General features: G+C 41.5%; 1 protein-coding gene across 1 annotated transcript in view; it reads right to left on the bottom strand.

Moving 5' to 3' along the window:
- tmtc3 (transmembrane O-mannosyltransferase targeting cadherins 3) overlaps positions 1-25,346 on the bottom strand; it is a 136,974-nt gene that overhangs the window by 37,796 nt on the left and 73,832 nt on the right. The window contains exons 7-11 of the mRNA XM_071416073.1: positions 23,045-23,297; positions 8,457-8,605; positions 4,579-4,699; positions 4,342-4,453; positions 2,196-2,299 (exon numbers count right to left, since the gene is read on the bottom strand). Coding sequence (XP_071272174.1) covers positions 2,196-2,299; positions 4,342-4,453; positions 4,579-4,699; positions 8,457-8,605; positions 23,045-23,297 — 739 coding nt within the window. The remainder of the gene's footprint in view (positions 1-2,195; positions 2,300-4,341; positions 4,454-4,578; positions 4,700-8,456; positions 8,606-23,044; positions 23,298-25,346) is intronic.

Here is a 25,346-nt window from a genome sequence, read left to right as displayed (position 1 = left end):
TATATATATAATATCATCACTTTTCACGAGCCTAACCAATGTTTCGGTATGTCCTTATTTTCTCAAGGAAAGCTAGGCAGAGAGAAATTAAAAAACAACCAACAGAAAAAAAAACAATGAGAAAACAAGTCCCACCATCTTGGAGGGCAAATAATGATTGAGCATATCTAGAATACCAATATAATTCCAATAGAACTTCAAAGTCACTGGAAGCCTCTGATGTGGGCAATCTGCTCTGTCATGGCCAACATGGTATCCCACATTACAGTGGGATTGTCAAGGAAACAAATTCTGTCATACATACCCTCCCATTCAGACAAGACAGTTCTATATTCCTACACTAGCCAGAAACCTAGCTAGAGAGGGAGAAGATATATATTTTTTGTTTTCTTCTATTGAAGAAAACCATCTATCGAATCAGAGTTTACACAGTTTCTCAAATAAATCATGAGAACATGACAGACTGAGGCTAACAAAAGCTACGCTTTTCTATTCAATCAGTGTACATTTCCGCCATCGACAGGATCACAGAGGTTTATCAAACACGCACTAAAGCACCATATCGTTAGTTTCATTCCATGGGGTTGTCGGTCGTTGGATTTCCAGACATAAGCGGAAATCTGGATATAAATAGTTTACTTATTTGGAAACCCAATAAATAAAAGAGCTATGATCAACATAAGTGTACTGTATCTAAGTGATTATCATTGGGCCCCACGCGGATATCCTGTTCAGGATCGTCAGCATGGGGCCATGGATACATGATGGCCATAGCCGCCTGCGTGCTTTAGCCGAAAAACCTCTTCAAAAGATACAACAAGGCCTCGCCTGTACTGTTTCGTGACGCTAACATTAAAGAAATCAGCCCCGCTGTTGATTCACAAAATTGTAATTTGTTTTCAAAGCTGACCCATTGCAAGGGTAGTACAGATCAAATAAGCTTCCATAAATATATATATATATTTTTACAAGTAGATTGGATCACCAAACTCGTTTCATATTCATTTTTCATGAATGATAGAATAGTGGGAACTGGGCAGTTACATAGAGACCGACAGTAAAGAGGCACAGACAGAATGGCCGAGACAAGGCTTGAAGTCCGGAGACGGCAGCGCTACCGGTAGGCCAGCCTGAGGCACTGCCATTTCCTAATTTGACTTAATTCCTGAGATAAACAACTTTTAGGGATTGGGGTAGGAAATCAGGTCAGCCTCCCATTGATCTCTAACAACATATACTAATCATAACAGAGGCGACAGAGCTGTATTTCTTAGCATCATTTATTTTTTTATTTTATCTTTATTTAACTAGGCAAGTCAGTTAAGAACAAATTCTTATTTTCAATGACAGCCTAGGAACAGTGGGTTAACTGCCTTGTTCAGGGGCAGAACGACAGATTTAGACCTTGACAGCTCGGGGATTCGATCTTGCAACCTTTCGGTTACTAGTCCAATACTCTAACCACTAGGCTACCCTAAGAATTTGTTCTTAACTGACTTGACTATTTAAATAAAGGTTAAATAAAATAAAAGGTGAGCATGACCTATTAAACTAACTATTAAAATGATCAAGTCCTCAGGAGACCTTTGCCATTTAACTGATGATCAACTATCTGTCAAGCGAAGAAGCGCCCCTTTAGTTGACGTCAATCCTGAGATGAAGTCAGATTGGCCTTCTAATAACATCATAAACTCATTAACATACCAGAGGTAAATTACTTGCAATGCTTAACATTAGACAGCTAAACATGATTTAATGACTACAAAGCAATCAATTCATGCCAAAGGTAGGCTTTTCAAAAGGCAGGGGTCCTAAGGTGCTCCTTTAAGATTATCCTGCTGCTCAATGATCTATCAAGCTTTGACAGGACGACATTGTAAATTAGAATTTGTTCATAACTGACTTGTCTGGATAAATAAAAGGGTTAAATAAATCATATAAATTCAAAAGGGTGAATGCAGCTGACAACACATAGAAAACACAACTTAACATGTAGAGGGATTTGGTTTAAAATCCTGGCCCTGGCACAATGAACAACACTGTTCCTCCCACTCGCTGCTGTTACCTCCCAGCTACCGATTCCTCTCGTCGTCATGTCCCTCAAAGGTTGATGAAGGTGAAACAGTGGGAATAACAAACACGACTGATGTTTTCCCTCTTAAATACACCTGGGTGTGTGTGGCCTTGTCACATACCTGTGGCATGAGGGATTTGGCAACCAGGTAGGCGTCCTCAGCCTCCTTGGATTTATTCAGGTTCTTGTAGGTCCTTCCCACATTCATATGGGCTCCAATGTCATCTGCAGGGACATGCCACAGGAGAAGGCACATGGGTTAGCAATGACAATTTGGCAGGGATATCAAGCCTGCGTGGGGATTAGGGATTAGGAGCATATGCCCAGGCAGTCAGGTGGCGGCTTGGCTGGACACTGGTAGTACATCTGATCTGATGGAGTTTAGCAGAACATTGTGTGTGTGCCAATTGGCACCCTACATTCAATATAGTGCACTACTTTTGGAATGCATCCATTCAATAGGACCACACAATACAGCTCTACTGCGGCGGCGGGTGGCTGTGGGGTTTAACGAGCGGAGCAGCTTGTATGAGGCATTGACATGGTTAAGACTGCCAAAGCCACGGTGATGTCACAGGATATTTCATTAGGTTAAAATTGGCATTTGGCTAGTGAGAAATGGGTTGTAAAATGTGTATTTTAGAGATTAAGTATTTGTAAACTATACAGCCCTGTGAAAAAATACTTGCCCCCTTTCTAATTGTCTCTACTTTTGCATATTTTTGATAATGAATGTTATCAGATTTTCAACAAACACCTAATATTAGATAAAGGGAACCTGAGTGAACAAATAACACAACAATCATATACTTATTTAATCTATTTCATAAACAAAGTTATGCAACACCCAATGCCGTGTGAAAAAGTAATTGCCCCCTTACACTCTAACTGGTTGAGCAACTTTTAGCTGCAATGACTGCAACCAAATGCTTCCTGTAGTTGTTGATCAGTCTCAAATTGCTTTTTGGCAAACTTGAATCAACTTTTTGGATGACATGTATCCCATTACGCATGGCGAAATACAAACACTGCATTCCACAGTAAGAATCTCATACCAACTGTAAAGCATGGTGGTGGTACTGTGATGGTTTGGTGATGCTTTGCTGCTTCAGGACCTGGACAACTTGCCTTAATAGAAGGAACCATGAATTCTGCTCTGTATCAGAGAATTCTACAGGAGAATGTCAGGCCATCTGTCTGTGAGCTGAATCTAAAGCGCAGCTGGGTCATGCAGCAAGACAATGATCCAAAACACACAATCAAGTCTACATGAAAATGTCTAAAAAGCAACAAATTTGAAGTTTTGAAATGGTCTAGTCAAAATCCAGACCTAATCCCAATTGAAATGTTGTGGCAGGACTTGAAACGAGCAGTTCATGCTTGAAACCCCACAAATGTAGCTGAGTTAAATCAGTTCTGCATGCAAGAGTGGGTCAGAATTCCTACACAGTGATGTGAGAGACTGATCAACAACTACAGGAAGCATTTGGTTGCAGTCATTGCAGCTAAAGGTGGTACAACCAGTTATTGAGTGCAAGGGGGTAATTCCTTTTTCACACACGGAAATTGGGTGTTGCATAACTTTAAATAAATAAAATAAGTATACTTTTTTTTGTTACTTGTAAACTCAGGTTCCATTTCTCTAATATTAGGTTTTGGTTGAAGATCTGATAACATTCAGTAGAAAATCTGAAAGAGGACAAATACTTTTTCACGGCACTATATAAGTCGCTCTGGATAAGAGCGTCTGCTAAATGACTTAAATGTAAATGTAATGTGTATATAGAAAGTGTGAAAAATCATGTTTCATTCTATAGAACCTAATAACGGTAATGTGTAGGCGTGGAACCTTGGAGTGGATGGTGACAGGCCTCAAGTTCAAATTACTTTTGTGTTCCTTGTAAAAAAAAACAACAGCTTCCTTGTAAGAAACCCAAAACAATTGCCTTCTGGGAACCAGCAGGCTGAAGTGAAGTGTTCAACATCATGGTTATGACAAGCAGACTGATGCTGAAAGATTAGAAAAAGCAGGAAATCCTGATCGGGTTAATGAGCTTACAGAAACTATTGGGTGGTGAAACTTCGCAAATATTTAATTACAATGCAACTAATTTACATTACAAGTACTTTAACTCAATGTTTTTCATATTAACACCATTGATCAGACTCTATATTATACTATATTGATCAAAATCTTGCTATCTTGTCATCGTCTCATCTTCATCATAGCCTTGAAGCCCACCAGACAATAATGGGAGATGTCTTACCTGGTTGGACCCGGGTGGCCTGAAGGAAATATCTCAGAGCTTTTTCGTAATTGTTTTGATTTTCCAGAGCATGACCAACATTATTCCATAGCTTGGCGTTGTTCTTGTTGACCTGAGGGGAGACATGGCAATCAATCGAAGAAAACTGAGGAAAACTGAGGAAAAACAAACGAGGAGAACAATCTTGGTGAGTTTATTGTAAGTTAGGCCAAGAATGAGGAGATGTGGACGACATACTTTTAGGGCTGAGGTAAACAGTGTATATTCAGATTCCCAGTCCCAGTTTCTGTTGAAGGTCTTAACTGCGTGTGTGGCGAGGAGCACTCCAATCATCAGCCAGGAGATCTTCCTCAAGTGTCTGGTCAATAGAGGGAGAAAGCAAATAGAAAAATGGTGATTCTGTTAAAAGACAATAGAAAGCACAAATAATACCCCCACTCAAATTGATAAATGGTTTCTATTGGTTCAATTTGGTTTTGAATTGTGGCTACAGACACTGAGGGCTGGTTTCCTGGACACAGATTAAGCATTGTCTTGGACGATTGAAAGTGCTTCTTTTTATTTTTTTTATTTCACCTTTATTTAACCAGGTAGGTTAGTTGAGAACAAGTTCTCATTTACAACTGCGACCTGGCCAAGATAAAGCAAAGCAGTTTGACACATATAGCAGAGTTACACATGGAATAAACAAACATACAGTCAATAATATAGTAGAAAAGGTCTATATACAGTCGTGGTCAAAAGTTTTGAGAATGACACAAATATTGATTTCCACTAAGTTTGCTGCTTGTTTTGTTCCCCGAGCCACTTTGCCTTATGGCAAGGTGCTCCATCATGCTGGAAAAGGCATTGTTCGTCACCAAACTGTTCCTGGATGGTTGGGAGAAGTTGCTCTCAGAGGATGTGTTGGTACCATTCTTTATTCATGGCTGTGTTCTTAGGCAAAATTGTGAGTGAGCCCACTCCCGTGGCTGAGAAGCAACCCCACACACGAATGGTCTGAGGATGCTTTACTGTTGGCATGACACAGGACTGATGGTAGCGCTCACCTTGTCTTCTCCGGACAAGCTTTTTTCCCAGATGCCCCAAACAATCGGAAAGGGGATTCAGAGAAAATGACTATACCCCAGTCCTCAGCAGTCCAATCCCTGTACCTTTTGCAGAATATCTGTCTGTCCCTGATGTTTTTCCTGGAGAGAAGTGGCTTCTTTGCTGCCCTTCTTGACACCGGGCCATCCTCCAAAGTATTCGCCTCACTGTGCGTGCAGATGCACTCACACATGCCTGCTGCAATTCCTGAGCAAGCTCTGTACTGGTGGTGCCCCTATCCCGCAGCTGAATCAACTTTAGGAGACGGTCCTGACGCTTGCTGGACTTTCTTGGGCGCCCTGAAGCCTTCTTCACAACAATTGAACTGCTATCCATGAAGTTCTTAATGATCCGATAAATGGTTGATTTAGGTGAAATCTTACTGGCAGCAATATCCTTGCCTGCTAAGCCCTTTTTGTGCAAAGCAATGGTAACGGCATGTGTTTCCTTGCAGGTAAGCTTCCAGTCTGTTATTCGAACTCAAACAGCATGACTGAGTGAAACTTCCAAACAGGAAGTGAAAATTCTGAAATGGGTCTCTGTGAAAGGCATCGCCTATTCAATTGTCTTGTATTTATGGATCTGTATCCACTTCATACGCCTTCCACTAGATGTCAACAGGCAGTAGAACGTGGAATGAAGTGTCTAGCCTTATTTGGGACCGGATGAGAGTCGTTGGAGTGAGAGGTCAGCCATATTGGCAGTATTTGGCTACGCACTTGGGTTTGTCATATCTTTGTCTGCAATGCGTTAGGTAGACACGAAGAAATGCTCCGTCTGGGACGTTATTGTATATATATGAGAAAAACATCCTAAAGATGGATTATCAACTGAGTTTGACCAGTTTATTCGACTTTTATTATCACTTTTTGAATTTTTCGTTCATGCGTCAAATCTTCATGGACACGTGAGCTACACATGCTAGCCAAAGTTGCTAATTCGACAGAAGAAATGTATTTATTGTGGAACTAGGATTCCTGGCACTGCATTCTGATGAAAGTTCATCAAAGGTAAGGGAATATTTATGATGTTATTTCGTATTTTTGTTGACTCCAACATGGTGGAGAATGGCTGAGCGCTGTCTCAGATGATTGCATGCTGTGCTTTTTACTAAAGTTATTTTTTAAGAACCAGTGTATCTTTAATTATATGTACAACATGTATTTTTCAGCAAAGTTTATGATGAGTATTTCTGTATTTCACGTTGCTCTCTAATTATTCTGGCTGTTTTGGAGCCATTTCTGACCATGTCGCCAATGTAAAACCACGATTTGTAGCTATAAATATGCACATTTTCGAACAAAACATAAATGTATTGTATAACATGATGTCATAAGACTGTCATCTGATGAAGTTGTTCAAAGGTTTAAGAGCAGTTGGAGGCCACGGAAGGAGAGTTGTATGGCATTGAAGCTTGTCTGGAGGTTAGTTAACTTCTTGAGGGCAGGGGGCAGCATTTTCACTTTCGGGAAAAATAGCATGCCAAAATTCAACTGCTTGCTACTCATCCCCAGAATATAAGATATGCATATTATTAGTAGATTTGGATAGAAAACACTCTGAAGTTTCTAAAACGGTTTGAATCATGTCTGTGAGAATAACAGAACTTATGTAGCAGGCAAAACCCTGAGGACAAACCATTCAGAATTTGTATTTTTTTGATGTCACTGTCTTTTCAATTAGTTTTTTTTAGAGACACCAGATTTCTAATGGACTTGCTTGCAGTTCCTACCACTTCCACTGGATGTCACCAGTCCTTGGAAATCGGTTGAGGTTATTCCTTTGTGTAGTGAAGTAGGGAAGTAGGGCTATCATAAATGAGGGTCACATGAAGTAAATATTTTGAGAGTCACGTTACGAAAAAAGTTGCGTCCGTTTGGTTTCTTTTTGTATTGAACACAGATAATCCCGTCTTCAAATTGATCGATTATTAACGTTTAAAAATACCTAACGTTGTATTACCAAAGTAGTTTGAAATGTTTTGGTAAAGTTTACATGTAACTTTTGATATATTTTGTAGTGACTTGGCGAAAGTTGGAAGCTGTGTTTTTCTGGATGAAACGGTCCAAATAAATTGACATTTTGGATATATATCGACGGAATTAATCGAACAAAAGGACCATTTGTGATGTTTATGGGACATATTGGAGTGCCAACAAAAGAATTTCGTCAAAGGTAAGGCATGATTTATATTTTATTTCTGCGTTTTGTGTCGTGCTTGCAGTGATGAAATATGCTTCTCTCTTTGTTTACTTTTGTGTTATCATCAGATAATAGCATCTTATGCTTTCGCCGAAAAGCTTTTTTGAAATCTGACATGTTGGCTGTATTCACAACGAGTGTAGCTTTAATTTGGTATCTTACATGTGTGATTTAATGAAAGTTAGATTTTTATATCATGTTATTTGAATATGGCGCGCTGTATTTTCCCTGGCTATTGGCCGGTGGGACGTTTACGTTTGGTGTCGTCTGCGTAGAGGTGGATCAGAGAATCACCAGCAGCAAGAGCGACATCATTGATGTATACAGAGAAGAGTCGGCCCGAGAATTGAACCCTGTGGCACCCCCATAGAGTTTGCCAGAGGTCCGGACAACAGGCCCTGTATATAGACTTTTTCTACTATATTATTGACTGTATGTTTGACACACTGAATTCTGTCTGAGAAGTAGTTGGTGAACCAGGCGAGGGAATCATTTGACAAACCAAGGCTGTTGAGTCTGCCAATAAGAATGTGGTGATTGACAGAGTCGAAAGCCTTGGCCAGGTCGATGAATAGTTCTTAGTCCAAGACTAGGTTTATTATCTGTGTCCGTAAACCATCCTTGAGAGTGGTCCATTTTTAAAGTACTTATTTTATGCTTGGGAGATGTTTATTACCCCATTACACTCCATGCGAGTTTGTGTTGGAAGGGAACTACTACCTCCAAATGGTACCAGATTTGTTTGTGCCATCTTGCCAACTCCTTTGGTCATTGGAAAGATCACAAACAGATCTGGCAACCTGGCTAACTCCTGTAATACTCACCTCTTATGGGAGACAATCCTGAAGCCATGTGCCACGAGGACACAGAATCCCATACTGGGCACATAGAGCACCCTCTCTGCCACCACAAAGCCCACAGGGAAGAAGAGGTTGGAGGCTGGGATGAAGGGGAGAACGATCAACGACAGGGCCTGGAGGAGAAGAAAGAGGAGGAGTAATACAACCTTGAATGAGCCTATTTAAATAGACTTATTGTTGAATTTTAAGATGTTCTTCTTAGGAATGCACTGCAACAGAGCGATGGGTTAACATAGAGTTCGGAAACTCAGTATATACACAGCACAGAGTAAACACACCATATCGGTTTAAGACTTTCCCTTACATGTTAGCATATCTACATGATAAATATGGCAAGATAGTTATAAGTGACAAATTCAGGCTGATGGAGGACACCAGGATAGGCATGTTAGGAGTTACTCACTTCACACACCATATCAGTAGAGCACTCTAAATGAAAGATTAAGCAAGGTAGAACTTTCCCAGCATGCATGTGACTCAATTCCTTATCTCTTATCTGTTGCAATTACAGAGTCATTTTTGGAGGAAACCCAGGAGGAGACATTTTAAAGCTTTTTACTGATTGTGAACTAGGGAGGCAAATGAAGGTACAGAAAATAACGTGGCAGGGAATGCAACGCATGTTATGTTACTTTTATTGTCTTACAAAAAAGAAAGAAGAAATGCTAATCCAGACTTAACAGAAGCACAGCGGTAGCATAGTATGTAGGATTTACTACAGAGGCCTGGTCTGAGCCTCGAGGAAACAGAGGAGTAGGTGTGAAGTATGGAATTCAATGACTGTCGTGTTGAGTTCAGCAGTTTAAACTGAGATTGTGTGACTGTGAAATCCAGCAGTGTGCTGTGGTAAATTCTTAGTTCACGAGTGTTGTCAAACATAACGTCCGTAAACTGTTTACCTGCCTGCAATATGATTTAAAGTGGCCCCCATTTGACACCTCAAAAACTAGCCTGTCAGATAATTCAAAAATAATATTTATGTTGGAGAAGTACAAAAGGTCAAATGCAGTATACAATGAATCAATTGCTTCAGTGGACTCAGAACTTGTCATGGAGCTTTGAATTATGAGTTTGTAGAGGATTACGCCTATATTAGGATAAAACTGTAAAATAACAAATGCTCCATTGTGGTACAGTTTCAGACACAACCCAACAACGCTGAGCCAAAATCACGCCCTTCATTTACCGATAAAGGTCAATTGCACAACCTTATAACGAGTTACTATGCACTTCTGCACGATTTTATACACATTTTGTTGTTATCATTTTGATGTAAGCCTATTTGCAGTGGTTGGTAATTTTCTTGCCACCCCAAAAGTTTTTGGTAAAAAAACTAACCATTTTAATTCAATGTAATTCAAGGTATGAAATTGTTCTTTTCAAAAACAATCTCTTTTTAGATTTAGTTCTGGTCAATTTGCAGTGTACAAATTATTAGAATTATGTACCGGCCCACTGACCATGAGCTCCAACAAAAATCATCCCGCGGCTGAATCTAGTTGCCTACCTCTGGCCTATTGGAACTAATAAAAAGTATGAAGTTTACAAGTAATTCACAACAAATTCTTCAAGTTCTCCATGCTCCAGTCCGGCAGGCGGTACCGGTGCATCAAGGCTCAGACAAAAACACTTCTAAACAGTTTCTATCCCCTGGCCATAAGGCTGTTAAATGGCTAACAACTACTGCTCTCCCGCTCCCACAGACTATCCACACTGACTCTGTGCCCATCCACAGGTCTCTACTCACGCCGATACAACCTACGCTGCAGCTAAAATGATTATTGATTAGTATTACTCCATTAAACTGCTGCTCATTCATTATTTATCCTGCTACTGGTCACTATTCCTCCTGTTTACATGTATATACATGTATATATTACCTAAATAAAGAAAGTTGCACACTTCATGTTTAATCTCCCAGCAATTAAATGGGTATTTACCAACGTTTCGGCATCACTGTGCCTTCCTCAGGGTCCTCCCTTTCTCATGAATACTTGAACCCGGTTATGTAGACACACAGTGCAATTAGTGTAACCAATGACAGTAGTGAGGGGTGTGTCATAATGATTAAGTTAATTAAAATTAATTTGGTAAACTGTTAAAATAGTATATGGCATATTAAATATATTATCATATAGAAACATAATGGAATACTGTACATCATATTAGCATCAACATACATTGTTGTTTTATTCAATTTCACATAATTTCGAATTTCATTTCATTTTTGTTACATGTAATCTTTTGGTTCAACCTTAATATATAATGAACATCATCAACAGGGGGAACATATTAGGTGTACGCTAATAAGCTGTAAAAATACTTTTTTCAATTTATAAGACTTGTTCATAAAGGAACATTTGTTCACAAGGGCCTGAGATCAAAGTCAATATTCAGACCACTACGGGTCAATGTATTTAGACAGGATATCCAGTAAGCCTCCCTTTCTAGTAGTAGGATCTCAATGTTACCTCCTCTCCTTGATAGAGCAACATGCTCAATGCCTGTGTATTTGAGGGTGGAGATGGGATGGTTAGCTTCAACAAAGTGAGCTGCTACTGGATAGTCCCCAGGTGGTGAGGGTAGGAAACAACATCTCCACCCCGCTGATCCTCAACACTGGGAACCCACAAGGATGCGTTCTCAGCCCTCTCCTGTGCTCCCTGTTCACCCATGACTGCGTGGCCATGCACCCTTCCTACTCAATCATCAAGTTTGCGGACGACACTACAGTGGTAGGCTTGATTACCAACAACGACGAGACGGCCTACAGGGAGGAGGTGAGGGCCCTCGGAGTGTGGTGTCAGGAAAATAATCTCATACTCAACGTCAACAAAACAAAAAAGGAGATGATCGTGGACTTCAGGTAACAGCAGAGGGAGCACCCCCCCTATCCACATCGACGGGACAGTAGTGGAGAAGGTGGAAAGTTAAGTTCCTCTGCGTACACATCACGGACAAACTGAAATGGTCCACTCACACCCGGCCAATTGTCCGGGAGAAGATATAAAAAAATCACAAATGCCAAAATAATGCTTTTTAGCCTATTCATTGATGGAAATACATTTGACTAGTCATGCTTATCAGTCTGTAGGTTAATTTGCATAATTTGGTGAAATTAAATTGCTGCATGTTTAAGAGATAGTATATTCTTTATATATCTTGTCACACACATACAGCATACAGAGCCTTTGAGCAGAAAACATGTCAGACAGCGCGAGACCTGCTGCTGCAGCATCTCAAACGGCAAAAGAAGACAAACTTCATCAGCACGTCACACACCACATTGCAATGAGCTGGAGGCTATGCATTTTGAAAAAATATACTTCATTGTTTGAAACCTGAACGTTCTAGTACATATGAGGCATGTCTTACCTTGCATCAAAGTAGCCTATTAGATCTCCTCCCTTTCTAAATCTCAAACTGACATTTTGTCACAAAACCACTGGCATTTGCGGTGCCCTTTTGACAAAGGTGTTTCCCCGCTAATTGCATTATGGAACGAACATCATTGTTGTGCTTATAATGTCAAGAAATAACAGTTCATCAAAATGTTAAGATAACCGTTTTGATCTGTTGCATCAGACTCATTGCTTATTAACATACACAATATATATGACTCGTTTCAAGAAACTAGGCGTATGTCGCGAGTCACTACTTCACAGGAGAGGCATTTGAAAAAAAAAATTGGGGGGCAGAAATGCCTTCTGGAACATGTGAACTTTCATGTGCTTTAATAACAAACTTGCTTTCCATCCATAAATACAAATAAAATTGTTAAAATTACGAGCCTAATTGGTTTAGCCACAGAAAAAGCCAGGCTGAGATAATGGATGGGCTGGACGTGACGGGAGATGAGTTTGGATTGGTCTGCCATGTAGAGTGCTTCTATTTATAACGTGAGTTGTTTAGTATGTGTTGACAATCCTTTCTACCGCACCGTTTTTGAAAGATATAACAGCCATCGAGAACCACAAAAGTTTTGCAACTTTTCTCAACGATTCCCTGAATTTAGCAGGCGCTGATAAACAGATCAGTTGGAAGATGTGATGGGCCACCTTCTGCACACGTCACGGTCAGTGTGAACCGGAGTGACTTGACATAATGCTGGCCAAACAAGATGTAGCTCCAACAAAACAGAGTTAAATGGTTCCAGTCTGCCGTGAAGCGTTCATCCATGTATACGGGTAAGAGTCTAGCTACATTTTCAGATATAACTTTCTAATTTTGTCAGAAAGTCATTTTATTGCAAGTTAAAGTGTACTGTTAGTTAGCTGCAAACGTTAGCTTGCTGGCTCTCTAGCTAACATTACGTGAATGATCTCTGTACAAATATTATTTGAATCAGAAATCCATTTGCATTGCTCCTTATAGCCTAATGTTAGCAAGCTAACATTGAACCTAGTTGGTTAGCTTTAGCTACCTGCAGATTCATACTACAGCTATGACAATGTTTGTATTGGTAGTAGTATGAGTTGGGATTATGCCAGTTCATTGTTTAGCTAGCTAGCTACATGTCTAAACAATAGAATCCAAGTCGGCCCTATTATTACATGGCCCATCTAATTAGCCAGGTGTTTCTGTGTACATGTCTAGACAATAGTGACCCATCCACCTAGCTAGATGTGGCTGGGGGTGGTTATAGCATTTCCTTCACATGACCCATCAATTTAGACAAGTGTGTTTGGTAAGCGTCATCTAATAATGATAAAATATCTATGCAAGTAACCACTTCACTGTACTGTTTACATCTTCTGTATCCTGTGCATGTGACAAACATAGATTTTATTTGAGCACACAGACATGGAATCTCCATAGAAAAACATTGAGAGTAGAATGGCTTTACAGAAGAACTTAATGACTTTCAATGTGGTGTAACGCTCGTCTTCCTCCTCGTCTGAGGAGGAGCAAGGACCAAAGCGCAGCGTGGTTTGAATACATATTTTAATTATAGCAACGAAGACGAAAAACACTTGACAAAATAATAAACGACGTGAACAAACGAACGAAAACAGTACCGTGTGGCGAACAAACACAAACACAGACACGGCAACACTCACACACAAACAACCAGTGAAAACAGCCTACCTTAATATGGCTCCCAATCAGAGACAATGACAAACACCTGTCTGATTGAGAACCATATTAGGCCAAACCAACAAACCTAAACATAGAAACAAATAACATAGACTGCCCGCCCCAACTCACGCCCTGACCATACTAAATAAATACAAAACAAGGGAAATAAGGTCAGGAACGTGACATGTGGCAACGTCATAGGCCACTTTTCCAAGTCAGTTCGCCCTGCTAGAGCTGCCCCGGTAAACTGTCAGTGCTGTTATTGTAAGTGGATACATCTAGGAGCAACAACGGCTCAGCCGTAAAGTGGTAGGCCACACAAGCTCACAGAACGGGGCCGCCAAATGCTGAAGCCTGTAAAAAAACGCCTGTGCTTGGTTGTAACACTCACTACCGAGTTCCAATCTGCCTCCGGAAGCAACGTCAGAAAATAACTGTTTGTGGGAAGCTTCATGAAATGGGTTTCATGGCGGAGCAGCCTAAGATCACTGTACGCAGTGCCAAGCATCTGCTGGAGTGGAGTAAAGCTCACCGACATTGGACTCTGGAGCAGTGGAAAAGCGTTCTCTGGAGTGATGAATCACACGTCACCATCTGTCAGTCTGATGGCCTAATCTGAGTTTGACGGATGCCAGGAAAACGCTACCTGCCCAAATGCACAGTGCCAACTGTAAAGTTTAGTGGAGGAAGAATAATGGTCTGGGGCTGTTTTTTATAGTTTGGGTTAAGACCCTTAGTTCCAGTGACGGAACATCTTAACACTACAGCATATAGTGACACTGTAGACAATTCTGTGCTTTCAACTTTGTGGCAACAGTTTGGGGAAGTTCCTTTTTCAGCATGACAATGCCCCGGTGCACAAAGCGAGGTCTATACAGATATGGTCTTTCGAGGTCGGGTGGAAGAACTTGACTTGCCTGCACAGAGCCCTGATCTCAACCCCATCAAACAACTTTGGGACTGCGAGCCAGGCCTAATCACCCAACATCAGTCGCAGACCTCACTAATGCTCGTGGCTGAATGGAAGCAAGTCCCCGCAGTAATGTTCCAACATCTAGTGGAAAGCCTCCCTAGAAGAGTGGAGGCTGTTACAGCAGCAAAATGGGGACCAACTCCATATTAATGCCAATGATTTTGGAATGAGATGTTCGACGAGCATGTTCGACGATACTTTTGGTCATGTAGCGTATTTATTTTATTTTATGTAGCCTAGGCCTATTGGTTGTAGGAATTTATCTTCCACAGCTGTCCCAGAGCCTGTTTGGAATCAGCTCTTTATTTTCTCAACAAGCTGACCACACCGATGTAAACTTTTCTACTATGGGGGATAGTAGATTGATATAGGCTAGTGATTTCGCTGTTTGTTACTCGTCTTGTTGGCTTAGGAAAAATATATGTGGACAGTTATTCTAACATCTTCAAAGTGCACATCGGTAAGAAGGACTGCACATGGTTACATCCTCGTCTTGCATGTTCTGTTAATATTGATAATCTAAATGTGATTTCTGTCATTCTGAGCACCGTGGGTAGAAGCCCTAATCAGGTTACGCACCCAATGCATATGGGTCAGGAAGATAACTAAAATGTCCGGTAAATTAAAATGTTGCCGGTCAAATGTCCGGCGCAAACTTTTCCTAACAAAAACCCTGCATCAGAACCCCTTTGAGCTAACAGAGAGAAAACACCTTGAGAACCCGCGCTTTCATCAGTTATCAAACTAAATCAATCACTCTCTCTCCGCTATATGGTCCTAGTCGACAATTACCCCGAGTTATCCCTCCTTCCTATGTGTTACCGTCATAATATGATATATATAACAAACAGCATGATTGCTTTTGGCAGCACTTCAGAGGGCCCAGGAAGACAGTCGCGGAGGGTGTATGGACCTGCAGACGACTAACTAAAATAAGACAGTGTTTTTTGTTGTTGTCCGTTTTCACTTGCTCGGGAGATCCAAGGGTTTCAACCTGGATGAAAGGATTTGAAAGTGCTACATTACAAAATATGCATTATGTAATATCCATTAACATTAAATTAGAGTTTAACGCAGCATGACTTAGGGCTACACTCCTCATCCTCCAGGGGTGGAAATACAACATCATGTTGCTGTCATCACAGCAGGTGGCTACAAAGTCAAAATAGATGCCAGGTCCTATAAAAGGTATTTAAGAGCCGAAGTAGACCTATAAATAATAACAACTGACACATTTGTTTTCTTTCGTTTTTTGTTAATGTGGCTAATTTTCTTCTCTACCCATTTCACCACGTTATGTTTTCCTTCGTTTGGAATCAAAATCTTTCTATTGGTGAAAAACAAGTTTGGTAATTCCACCAATCTGGAACATTAGTTAAATAACTCTAGTAAGTGTTCCAAATTGAGCAGTCTGTAGTAGAATCTAGAACACCACTGGGAACATTCGTGACCCATCATTCAGAGCCCCACCTGTTTTGAGACCCACCTGTTTTGCATGTAATTCTGGCATTATTTGGCATCACATGTCAGTTTAGCAAATGTAAAAAACAAAACAAATAATCCTTGAGTTAAAAAAAGCCTTGCTCAGTGCTATCTGTGGTGGAGGGGCAGTCAGCGAAAGCACAGAGCTTAGGTGTTGTTAATCTTCTCTGGTTGCGCCATGATTGGCTCAGGGTTCTGTCACTCATTGGGACACCAAGTCACTGCAGAATCTACGGGAGAGCTAGGCAGTTACAGCCCCCCTGGGGTGCTACCATAGATTTACAGTAAAAGTGTCCATCCAAGAAGGCTCAAGGTCATTAGCTTCAGATAAAATGATGTTAAATCACGTTCTCTCCCGTAGCTTTGATTGGACTGATGACCACGTTATCTCTCCCGTAGCTTTGATGTCAACATCATATTTTCTAAATCTTAGCTAGCAAACTAGATAAGTAGTCATCATGAATGAAGTCGGCAATCTACTGCCAAAGCTGACTCTCTCCCCTCTGTTCTCATCTTCCTAGATCTTTCTGCTGCCGTCGACTCTGTGAACCATCAGATCCTCTCCACCCTTTCAGGGCTGGGAGGTCTCAGGCTCTGCACACTAGAATTGCATCCTACCTGGCAGGCCGCTCTTACCAGGTGATGTGGAGAGGATCTCTGTATGCACCACGTACTCGCACTACTGGTGTCCCTCAGGGCTCGGTTCTTGGCCCTCTCCTCTTTTCTCTATACGCAAAGTCACTTGGCTCCGCCATATCCTCACATGGTCTCTCCTATCATTTCTATGCGGACGACTCGCAACTACTTTTCTACCCCCCCCCCTTCTGACACCCAGGTGGCGACATGAATCTCTGCGTGCCTGGCAGATATCTCAGCTTGGATGTCGGTCCACCACCTCAAGCTCAACCTAGACAAAAAGGAGCTGTTCTTCCTCCAAAGAACCTTGGCGTGACCCTGGACAACACCCTGTCATTCTCTGCAAATATCAAAGCAGTGACTCGCTCCTGCAGGTTCATGCTCTACAACAACCGTGGAGTATGACCCTACGGCACACAGGAAGCGGCGCAGGTCCTAATCCAGGCACTTGTCATCTCCCGTCTGGACTACTGCAACTCGTTCTTGGCTGGGCTCCCCGCTTGTGTCACCGAGCCTCTGTATCTAATCCAGAACACTGCAAAACCCTACACCCTGACCTGAGCATGCTGTTCTGCCACCTCTGGTCTCTTGGCCCTCCCACCTCAACAGGAAGGCAGCTCCCGCTCAGCCCAGTCCAAGGTCTTCTCTGTCCTGGCACCCCAATGGTGGAACCAGCTTCCTCCTGGACAGCAGAGTCCCTGCCCTTCTTCTGAAAGCACCTGAAACCCTACCTCTTCAAAGAGTATCTTAAATAATACCCCTACTCACCTCAACCCTCCCAAAAAATAAATACACAAATAAATAAATACACACATATACAATTGCATTAGCTCTGACTTTGCTGATAGCTACTTTGAGGAAAAGTGTACTTACTATGCCTGTGATATGGTTGTCCCACCTAGCTATCTTAAGATGAACGCACTAACTGAAAGTCACTCTGGATAAGAGCGTCTGCTAAATGACTAAAATGTAAATGTAAATGAGAGAAAACAACTCAAACGTTCATCGGCCGCTGGACATAAACAATATACAACAAGTCGGAAATCTCAAATTCAGAAATGAGTGGTTTGGAAGGAAGCAGTGGCTAACTGCGAGAGTCGCAAAGCAATCACTATTTTTCTTCCCCTGCCTGTTATTCTGTGGAGAGGCAGTGTGGTCCACGTCTGGGTTTAAGGATTTAAAACTTCTGTCTGAAAAGGACTCAAAACATGAGTATTGTGCATCACATGTAGACAATGCTGTTTAACACGGATAAATGGGGAAATCAAACATTGTGGCTCAGCTACACACCGCATATAACGAGCCATCGACCTTTATAACTAACAAGCGGAGGAGAATAAGTATGTGCTTGACAGAATTATAGCATGCATTAAATTGTGTGGTTGTACGAATAGGCTTATAGGTTATATCTGTTTCTTAATCGAAATTATGGCTTTTATTCGCTCATCGTTCCCTTATGCTATAGTTTGTACATCTCCTTTGTTATATTGCTTATATACTATAGGTCTATCTTATAATTTTAGGCAATGTTCCAATTATGCATTTATTATTTTGCTTACTTTGTGTATTAATTAGCTCGTGTGCTTTTCACCGTCAGGAGGAGATACTATATAAATGTTGGGTCTGTAACCATGTTTGCCAGTGACAGTCTATTCCCATTCAAATATTTTTGTTAAAACAAAACGTTCAGGAATAGACCCATGTAATTCCAGTTAATATTGCGAGGGTTGTTTAGTTTGTGCAATGTGCTGTCTGTGTCAGTATATTGTGGATCCTCGTGATTGTATTTTCCATCCTTTACACACAACATAATATAACACTTCAAAATGGTAGGCTAACCACTGACTCTCACCCCCTCGCTCTGTCTCTCGACTTAAAGACTAACATTAAGGCCTCTTTCTGAATTTATCTGAACTAAGATTTATTTAAATGTATTTTGCTGTCCATTTCTTAAGTGCTGAATGAATAGGCCACCTCAGAGCTCGTTGGTTTGCACTAGCTTATAACTAGAGCTAAGTGTTATGAACAAAAAGATTATGATATTTACTGAACATAAATGTAATAAAGTTTGTGTATGATTCAAAAGTCAAAACTCATGTTGGCATTTGTTATTATAGAAGGAGAATGTGGTTCTTATCGACTTACACAAATCCACAAGGAATCAGTAGAAACCATAATTATTTAAGCAAGTCAGCTATATCAGCTTTGGGTTTTAAAAAAGGCAAGTAAATGAGGCTGAATGAACTGTTTCGCTGCCAGACGAGGCTCCACTGATAGCCAGGTGTAGTGGTGGTAAGGTTTCACTCCATGGTGCTGAAAGGAAAGCTCTGCTTTTGGGACAAGCTTTATGTAGCCCCTAACAGTTTGTGGGCACCGTTTTTCACCGCTTTCGTGAATTTAATGTATTGTGTAGTGTAGTGGCGTCGCTGGTAGGCATCTAAAAATATTGGTTGAATTTGAACCACCAAGATTTACATGCTAAAATTGCCACTGCCTGGGAAGAAGGCAGTTGATTACCAGCATCCCTTGCAGACAACACAACAGCTCATTCAAATTTCACACCTTAAAAGGGCTCAGTGGTTTCCCAGACCCAGATTAAGCGCTTTCAAATGGAGATGATCTACTGAAAGTGTCCAGGAGTGCAAGAGTAGCCTTATTAATCTGGGTCCCGGAACCCAGCCCATAAGGGACAATTCAGAGTTCTCGGCCTAATTCTATATAAGGATATCTCCGATGTTCTAGATTATCATGCAGCCTCAAGTGTAACAAAAACGGCCATTTTATGTAATTTCCACTATCATCAGGACAAACATTCTGAGTTTGGCAACAGTGGTGGACTGAAATAGTTTGGTTTGGAAGACACTATACTAAGAACAGAAACAATCCATCAATATAGCCAAAACAATGTTTCCTGTTGGTCTGAAATAAGTAGGCTATGGGGGATTTCTGCAGTGGGGATAAAAAAATAACAAAATCGTAATAAAAGCCAAACCAAATAGGATCTAAATGTAGTCTCATCATATCCTTAAGCTAGCTGTTTAATATGAGCTATGAGCTTTCTTTCTCTTAGAAATCAGAGTAAACTATTTCTTGTACATTATTGTGATTTGTCGTGGTCTTTGCCTCATAGGGAAGGTAAAAGCAACATTGTGAGCAAGTTCACTGACCCGTGTTGATTCACAGAGAGAACACAGTAAGGAAGAAGTCATGGGTCTGTTACTCTGTTACACTCCGTTCTATCACTTTGTCTTCCGCTATCTATGGGCAGGCAGAGGATACAGTAGAGCAGATTCAGGGCAGGCATCCACACTGCTGAACTTTCCAGCGCACTAAATCTGCCAAGTTGGGTCATTCAGGAGAGAACAGAAGTGGTGTAAGCCAGGCTGAGGATACGGAGAGATGCCATCTGTTGTGACAAAAGAGTAAAACAACATCCCAGGCTTCTTGGGTATGTTGAACAAGAATATGAATTGTCTTGATGTAGGGCCATATCTTGACTTTATAAACACAGAAGGGTTAGGCTGTGTGTAAAGTAGATGGCACAGTGAGTGAACCTCAACGCCAAGAGGTCATCATTCACTCTACAAGCAGAAAAAGTCGAACTTATTGGCTCAATGTGGGAATTTCCACAGTGATGTTTTGATGTCTTTGTCGAGCCTACAGTTAGTTTATGTAATGACCTTTGCAAAGGGCTTTGGTGGGTGATTTGTACACAAAATGTTAACCATCTGGATGGTCAGGTTTACAAACAATTAAGGTTACAACTAGGGCTGTGGAGGTCATGAAATTGTGACAGACGGTTATTGTCAAGCAAATAACTGCCGGTCTCACCGTAATTGACAAACATGTTTAGCATCTCCTGGCTTCCACGCATAGCCTACAAGCCACTGACGCAGACCTTTGGACAATCTACATTTTAAAAAGTCTAATAAATCCATTTAATATAGCCTACACAATCACAATAAATCCATTATTTATTTTAGACAAGTCTAAATAAATATGATATGAAGAAAATGTAGTCCATTTCAGAAGAACAGAATAGCATACTTTGAGTTGTCCTTATGTTAGGCTCTGATCTGGCTATGCCATATGGCTTGTGGGCTGCACTAGTTAATTTAGCAGACAACATTTGCTTAGAATTCCGTGGAATTATTTCATATTATTTTATAGTATGAAGAATATAATTGAACATAGCTTGCTAAAATAGAAAGGATATTTTCTCCAAACAATTTCAAAGGAAGTGCACACATGCGCACAGCCGGTTATTTCAAACATGAACATATGCTTTATTCTATGTTGAGCGGTTAACAAAGAAACTGGTCCTCCTATATGCTTAATTTAGAGGTATATATGCAACTTTAGTTGTGATACAAACGTCGGGCTATATGTTCGGATTTTTAATACATTCTAAGGCTGCATGATGGGACTCTAATGATGATTTGAAAAAAGTCACAAGCTGCACATACTTCAGTCTCATTCACAATTTGACAAGCACTTGATAATATTCTCACCAGGACTTGAATTTTCCCAGCGGCACCCCCTTGTGTAGCCGTAATGCCCCATAAAACAACCCATGCCTTTTGCAGCCAAAGTGGGTGTTGTGCCCTTCGGCTGAATATAATAATTATAATTCTCGGCTGCTGTGCATCAAAGCACTTCGCACTCACATGGCTCTCTCAGATGTAGCCAATGCCCGTCACGTGATTGGGTCCTTTTCACAGGCATTTCAGCTAAGAAGTAGGCTACAAGTGAATGAAGACAGACACACCGGGGACGTTACTGAGCATATTGAAGATGTTCGAGCTGTTCACATTTAGCCTACTTTTAGTCAGCCAACAAGATGAGTAGGCTTAACGAACAGCAAAAGCACTAGCCTATGTCAATCTACTATCCACCATAGTAAAAAAAGGTTGACATATTCCTTCGGTGCAATAAATAAATATTCCAAACACTCTGGGACCGTTGTGGGATGCAATCGATCCCAAATTAATACAACCACTAGCATAAAAAAAAGTTCAAAAGCAATGAGGCTGATGCAACAGATCAGAACTTTTAGCTTAAAATGTTAAACTATTAGGCTAATTCCGGGTTGGCGCTCCCCCTTGGGTTGTGCCGTGGCGGAGATCTTTGTGGGCTATACTCGGCCTTGTCTCAGGATGGTAAGTTGGTGGTTGAAGATATCCCTCTAGTGGTGTGGGGGCTGTGCTTTGGCAAAGTGGGTGGGGTTATATCCTTCCTGTTTGGCCCTGTCCGGGAGTATTGTCGGACGGGGCCACAGTGTCTCCCGACCCCTCCTGTCTCAGCCTCCAGGATTTATGCTGCAGTAGTTTATGTGTTGGGGGGCTAGGGTCAGTCTGTTATATCTGGAGTATTTCTCCTGTCTTATCCGGTGTCCTGTGTGAATTTAAGTATGCTCTCTCCAATTCTCTCTCTCTTTCTCTCTCTCGGAGGACCTGAGCCCTAGGAGCATGCTTCAGGACTACCTGGCCTGATGACTCCTTGCTGTCCCCAGTCCACCTGGCCGTGCTGCTGCTCCAGTTTCAACTGTTCAATTATTATTATTTGACCCTGCTGGTCATCTATGAACATCTTGGCCATGTTCTGTTATAATCTCCACCTGGCACAGCCAGAAGAGGACTGGCCACCCCTCATAGATACATGTATTTAAACAGCGAAAGGAGGACGCTTTTAATGTGGTTCATTTTCATGCCAGCCATGTAGGCTATACTCCTGTTGTAAAGCGAAGCAATGTGCTTAATATTAGGAAAGTTGATAGATAAATACATATAGTAAGCCTAGCCTATAGAAAGCTGATGGGAACCTCCTCTTTTTAATAGATGCCATCCAAACTCTGTTTTCTCACGCAACTGCATAGCCTATAGAAAGGTTTCACAAAATGAGCTCATGGGCACTCATGAACTGTTTGATTAAATTTCAGTACATTTGCATTGACGTCAGAGTGATTAGATGGACAACAGTGTGCTGAGTACCAGGCAGTTAGAAAGTTTGGTAGGCTACTAATGATCAGCAGCATCAGAGCTTGGAGAAGCCTAATTACGTGACTAAACAGTCATGTGGAATTTGAATGCCGTCATGACCGCTGGTGTGGAGGTAATACGGTAAGCCGTAACAGCCCTAGTTACAACTGGTAATTTCAGGTCAGAAACAAACCGTACTAGTGCAGAAAAATTCCACACCACAGATAATAATTTCCATGACCGCTGCCAAAGGCACATTGGTCAATGCAACGTGTAAGAGCAAAAGAAGAAAAATAAATGTATTATGATCTGGCAAAACCACAACAACCAATAAAAAGGCAGCGAGATTCACTTATGCACTGTATGACAAGTCTTCATAAACCACAAACTCTCACTCCACTAACCATGAGGACGGTCTTGGCGGAGGAGTGTGAGTGGCGGAGGCTATGGAAGGCCAGCAGGCCCAGCAGGCTGTAGAAGGCCAGGGTGGCCAGGTTCCTCAGGTCTAGAGGGCTTTCCACCAGAGGAATGGTCCCCATGGTCCAATCACAGCAGAGCTCCGAGGGGTTCAGAAGGAGCCAGGCATTCAATGGCAGCAGGTAGTTGAAGGTCAGCTGCCGGGCCGGAGTCGGGCTGACAGCCGCGGGGTTGTCAAACCTGGAGAAGAGAGGGGAAATGGAGGGGTAATGATGTTAGGGACCATATAGGATGGAATCACAAGCTAGAATATAAAATTAATAATATCTGCTAGCTTAAATGTCCATGTTCTACTTCCGGTCCTTGTTAAAGGTAACAATCCTTAGTGGAAGTGCCTACTATTAGACACATTATTCGTAAACTGTGGGAATTTATGAATTTATGGAGAGAAAAAAATGTAGTACAACCGCTGCTAATCTGGTTTTGTCCTGCAAGTGGCAATTCGTGCTTGTGTCAAGGAATGGGACCCAACTTCTTAAGGGCCCTAGGATCCATGTGTACAGGTGTGGTCTGCCAGTCAAAAGGACGACATCCCGACATGGGATGGGGGGAGGTTTTTGTGGGAGGGAAATTGTAGAACAACTTAGAGCCAGCTGGAGCAACAGTATGCTTAGAAGGGCATCTATCAAAGTACAGCTACGTGGATAACGGAAAGGCGTTGATTCTGGTGGTACTGGTAGATATCAATAAGTATCTCAAATTAGTGGCAAGGATAGTGGTAAGTACACTACATGACCAAAAGTATGTGGACACCTGTTCATCGAACATCTCATTCCAAAATCATGGGCATTAATACAGAGTTGGCCACCCCTTTGCTGCTATAACAGCATCCGCTTTTCTGGGAAGGCTTTCCACTAGATGTTGGAACATTGCTTCCATTCAGCCACAAGAGCATTACTGAGGTGGAAAACTGATGTGGGGCAATTAGGCCTGGCTCGCAGTCCGAGTTTCAATCCATCCCAAAAGTGTTCGATGGGGTTGAAGTCAGGGCTCTGTACAGGCCAGTCAAGTTCTTATACACAGTTCTTACACAGCAATCTCAAACCATTTCTGTATGGACCTTGCTTTGTGCATGGAAGGGGCTTAGCCCGAATCATGAAAAACAGCCCCAAACCATTATTCCTCCTCCATCAAACTTCACAGTTGGCACTGTGCATTCGGGCAGGTAGCGTCCTCCTGGCATCCGCCAAACCCAGATTAGTCTGTTGGACTGTCAGAAGGTGAAGCGTGATTCATCACTCCAGAGAACACATTTACACTGCTTCAGAGTCCAATACACACCCTTACACTACTCCAGCCGACTCTTGGCACTGTGCATAGTGATCTTAGGATTGTGTGCGGCTGCTCCTGTTCTAGTGCTGACGTTGCTTCCAGAGGCAGTTTGGAACTCGGTAGTGAGTGCTGAAACCGAGGACAGATGATTTTTACACGCTACGCGCTTCAGCATATGACGGTCCCATTCTGTGAGCTTGTGTGGCCTACCACTTCGCGGCTAAGCCGTTGTTGCTCCTAGACATTCCACTTCCCAATAACAGCACTTACAGTTGACCGGGGCAGCTCAGCAAGGCAGAAATTTGACGAACTGACTTGTTGGAAAGGTGACATCCTATGACGGTGCCACATTGAAAGGCACTAAGCTTTTAAGTAAAACCATTCTACTGCCAACGTTTGTCTATGAACATTGCATGGCTGTGTGCTCGATTTTATACCTGTCAGCAACGGGTATGGCTGAAATAGTCGAATCCACTAATTTGAAGGGGTGTCCACATACTTTTGTATATATAATGTATCTCAAAATATGACCCATCATGATAATTGGGGAATTGAGTATAGCTAGCAATAATTCCAATGGTTTGGCTGACAATAGGAAAAGAGCAGTTTTTACATGGCTAAAGGAAAAGGATTACCATAGTTATTGTTTACAGGAAACTCATTAAATATATTCTGACAAAACGGCGTGGGAAAAAGAGTGGGATGTTATGATCCTATTAAAAAAACAACAGATATTGACGTTCAATCAGTTTAAATAGATCCTCAAGAAAGATGGATTGCAATGAATATACTGATGATAAACAGATATGGCTCCTAAATGTATATGCATTTAATATTGACGATCCAAACTTCTTCGAAAATATTTATAATAATCTAATTTGTCTCCAAGATACAGATACCTATTATAATTGTAGGGGACTACAACACAGTTTTAAGTATGTAAATGAACAGTAAAGG

Source organism: Salvelinus alpinus, chromosome 9 (assembly GCF_045679555.1).
Source record: "Salvelinus alpinus chromosome 9, SLU_Salpinus.1, whole genome shotgun sequence".
Lineage (NCBI taxonomy): Eukaryota > Metazoa > Chordata > Actinopteri > Salmoniformes > Salmonidae > Salvelinus > Salvelinus alpinus.
Note: the sequence above shows the minus strand (reverse complement) of the source record. Positions and strands in the feature narration are given on the sequence as shown.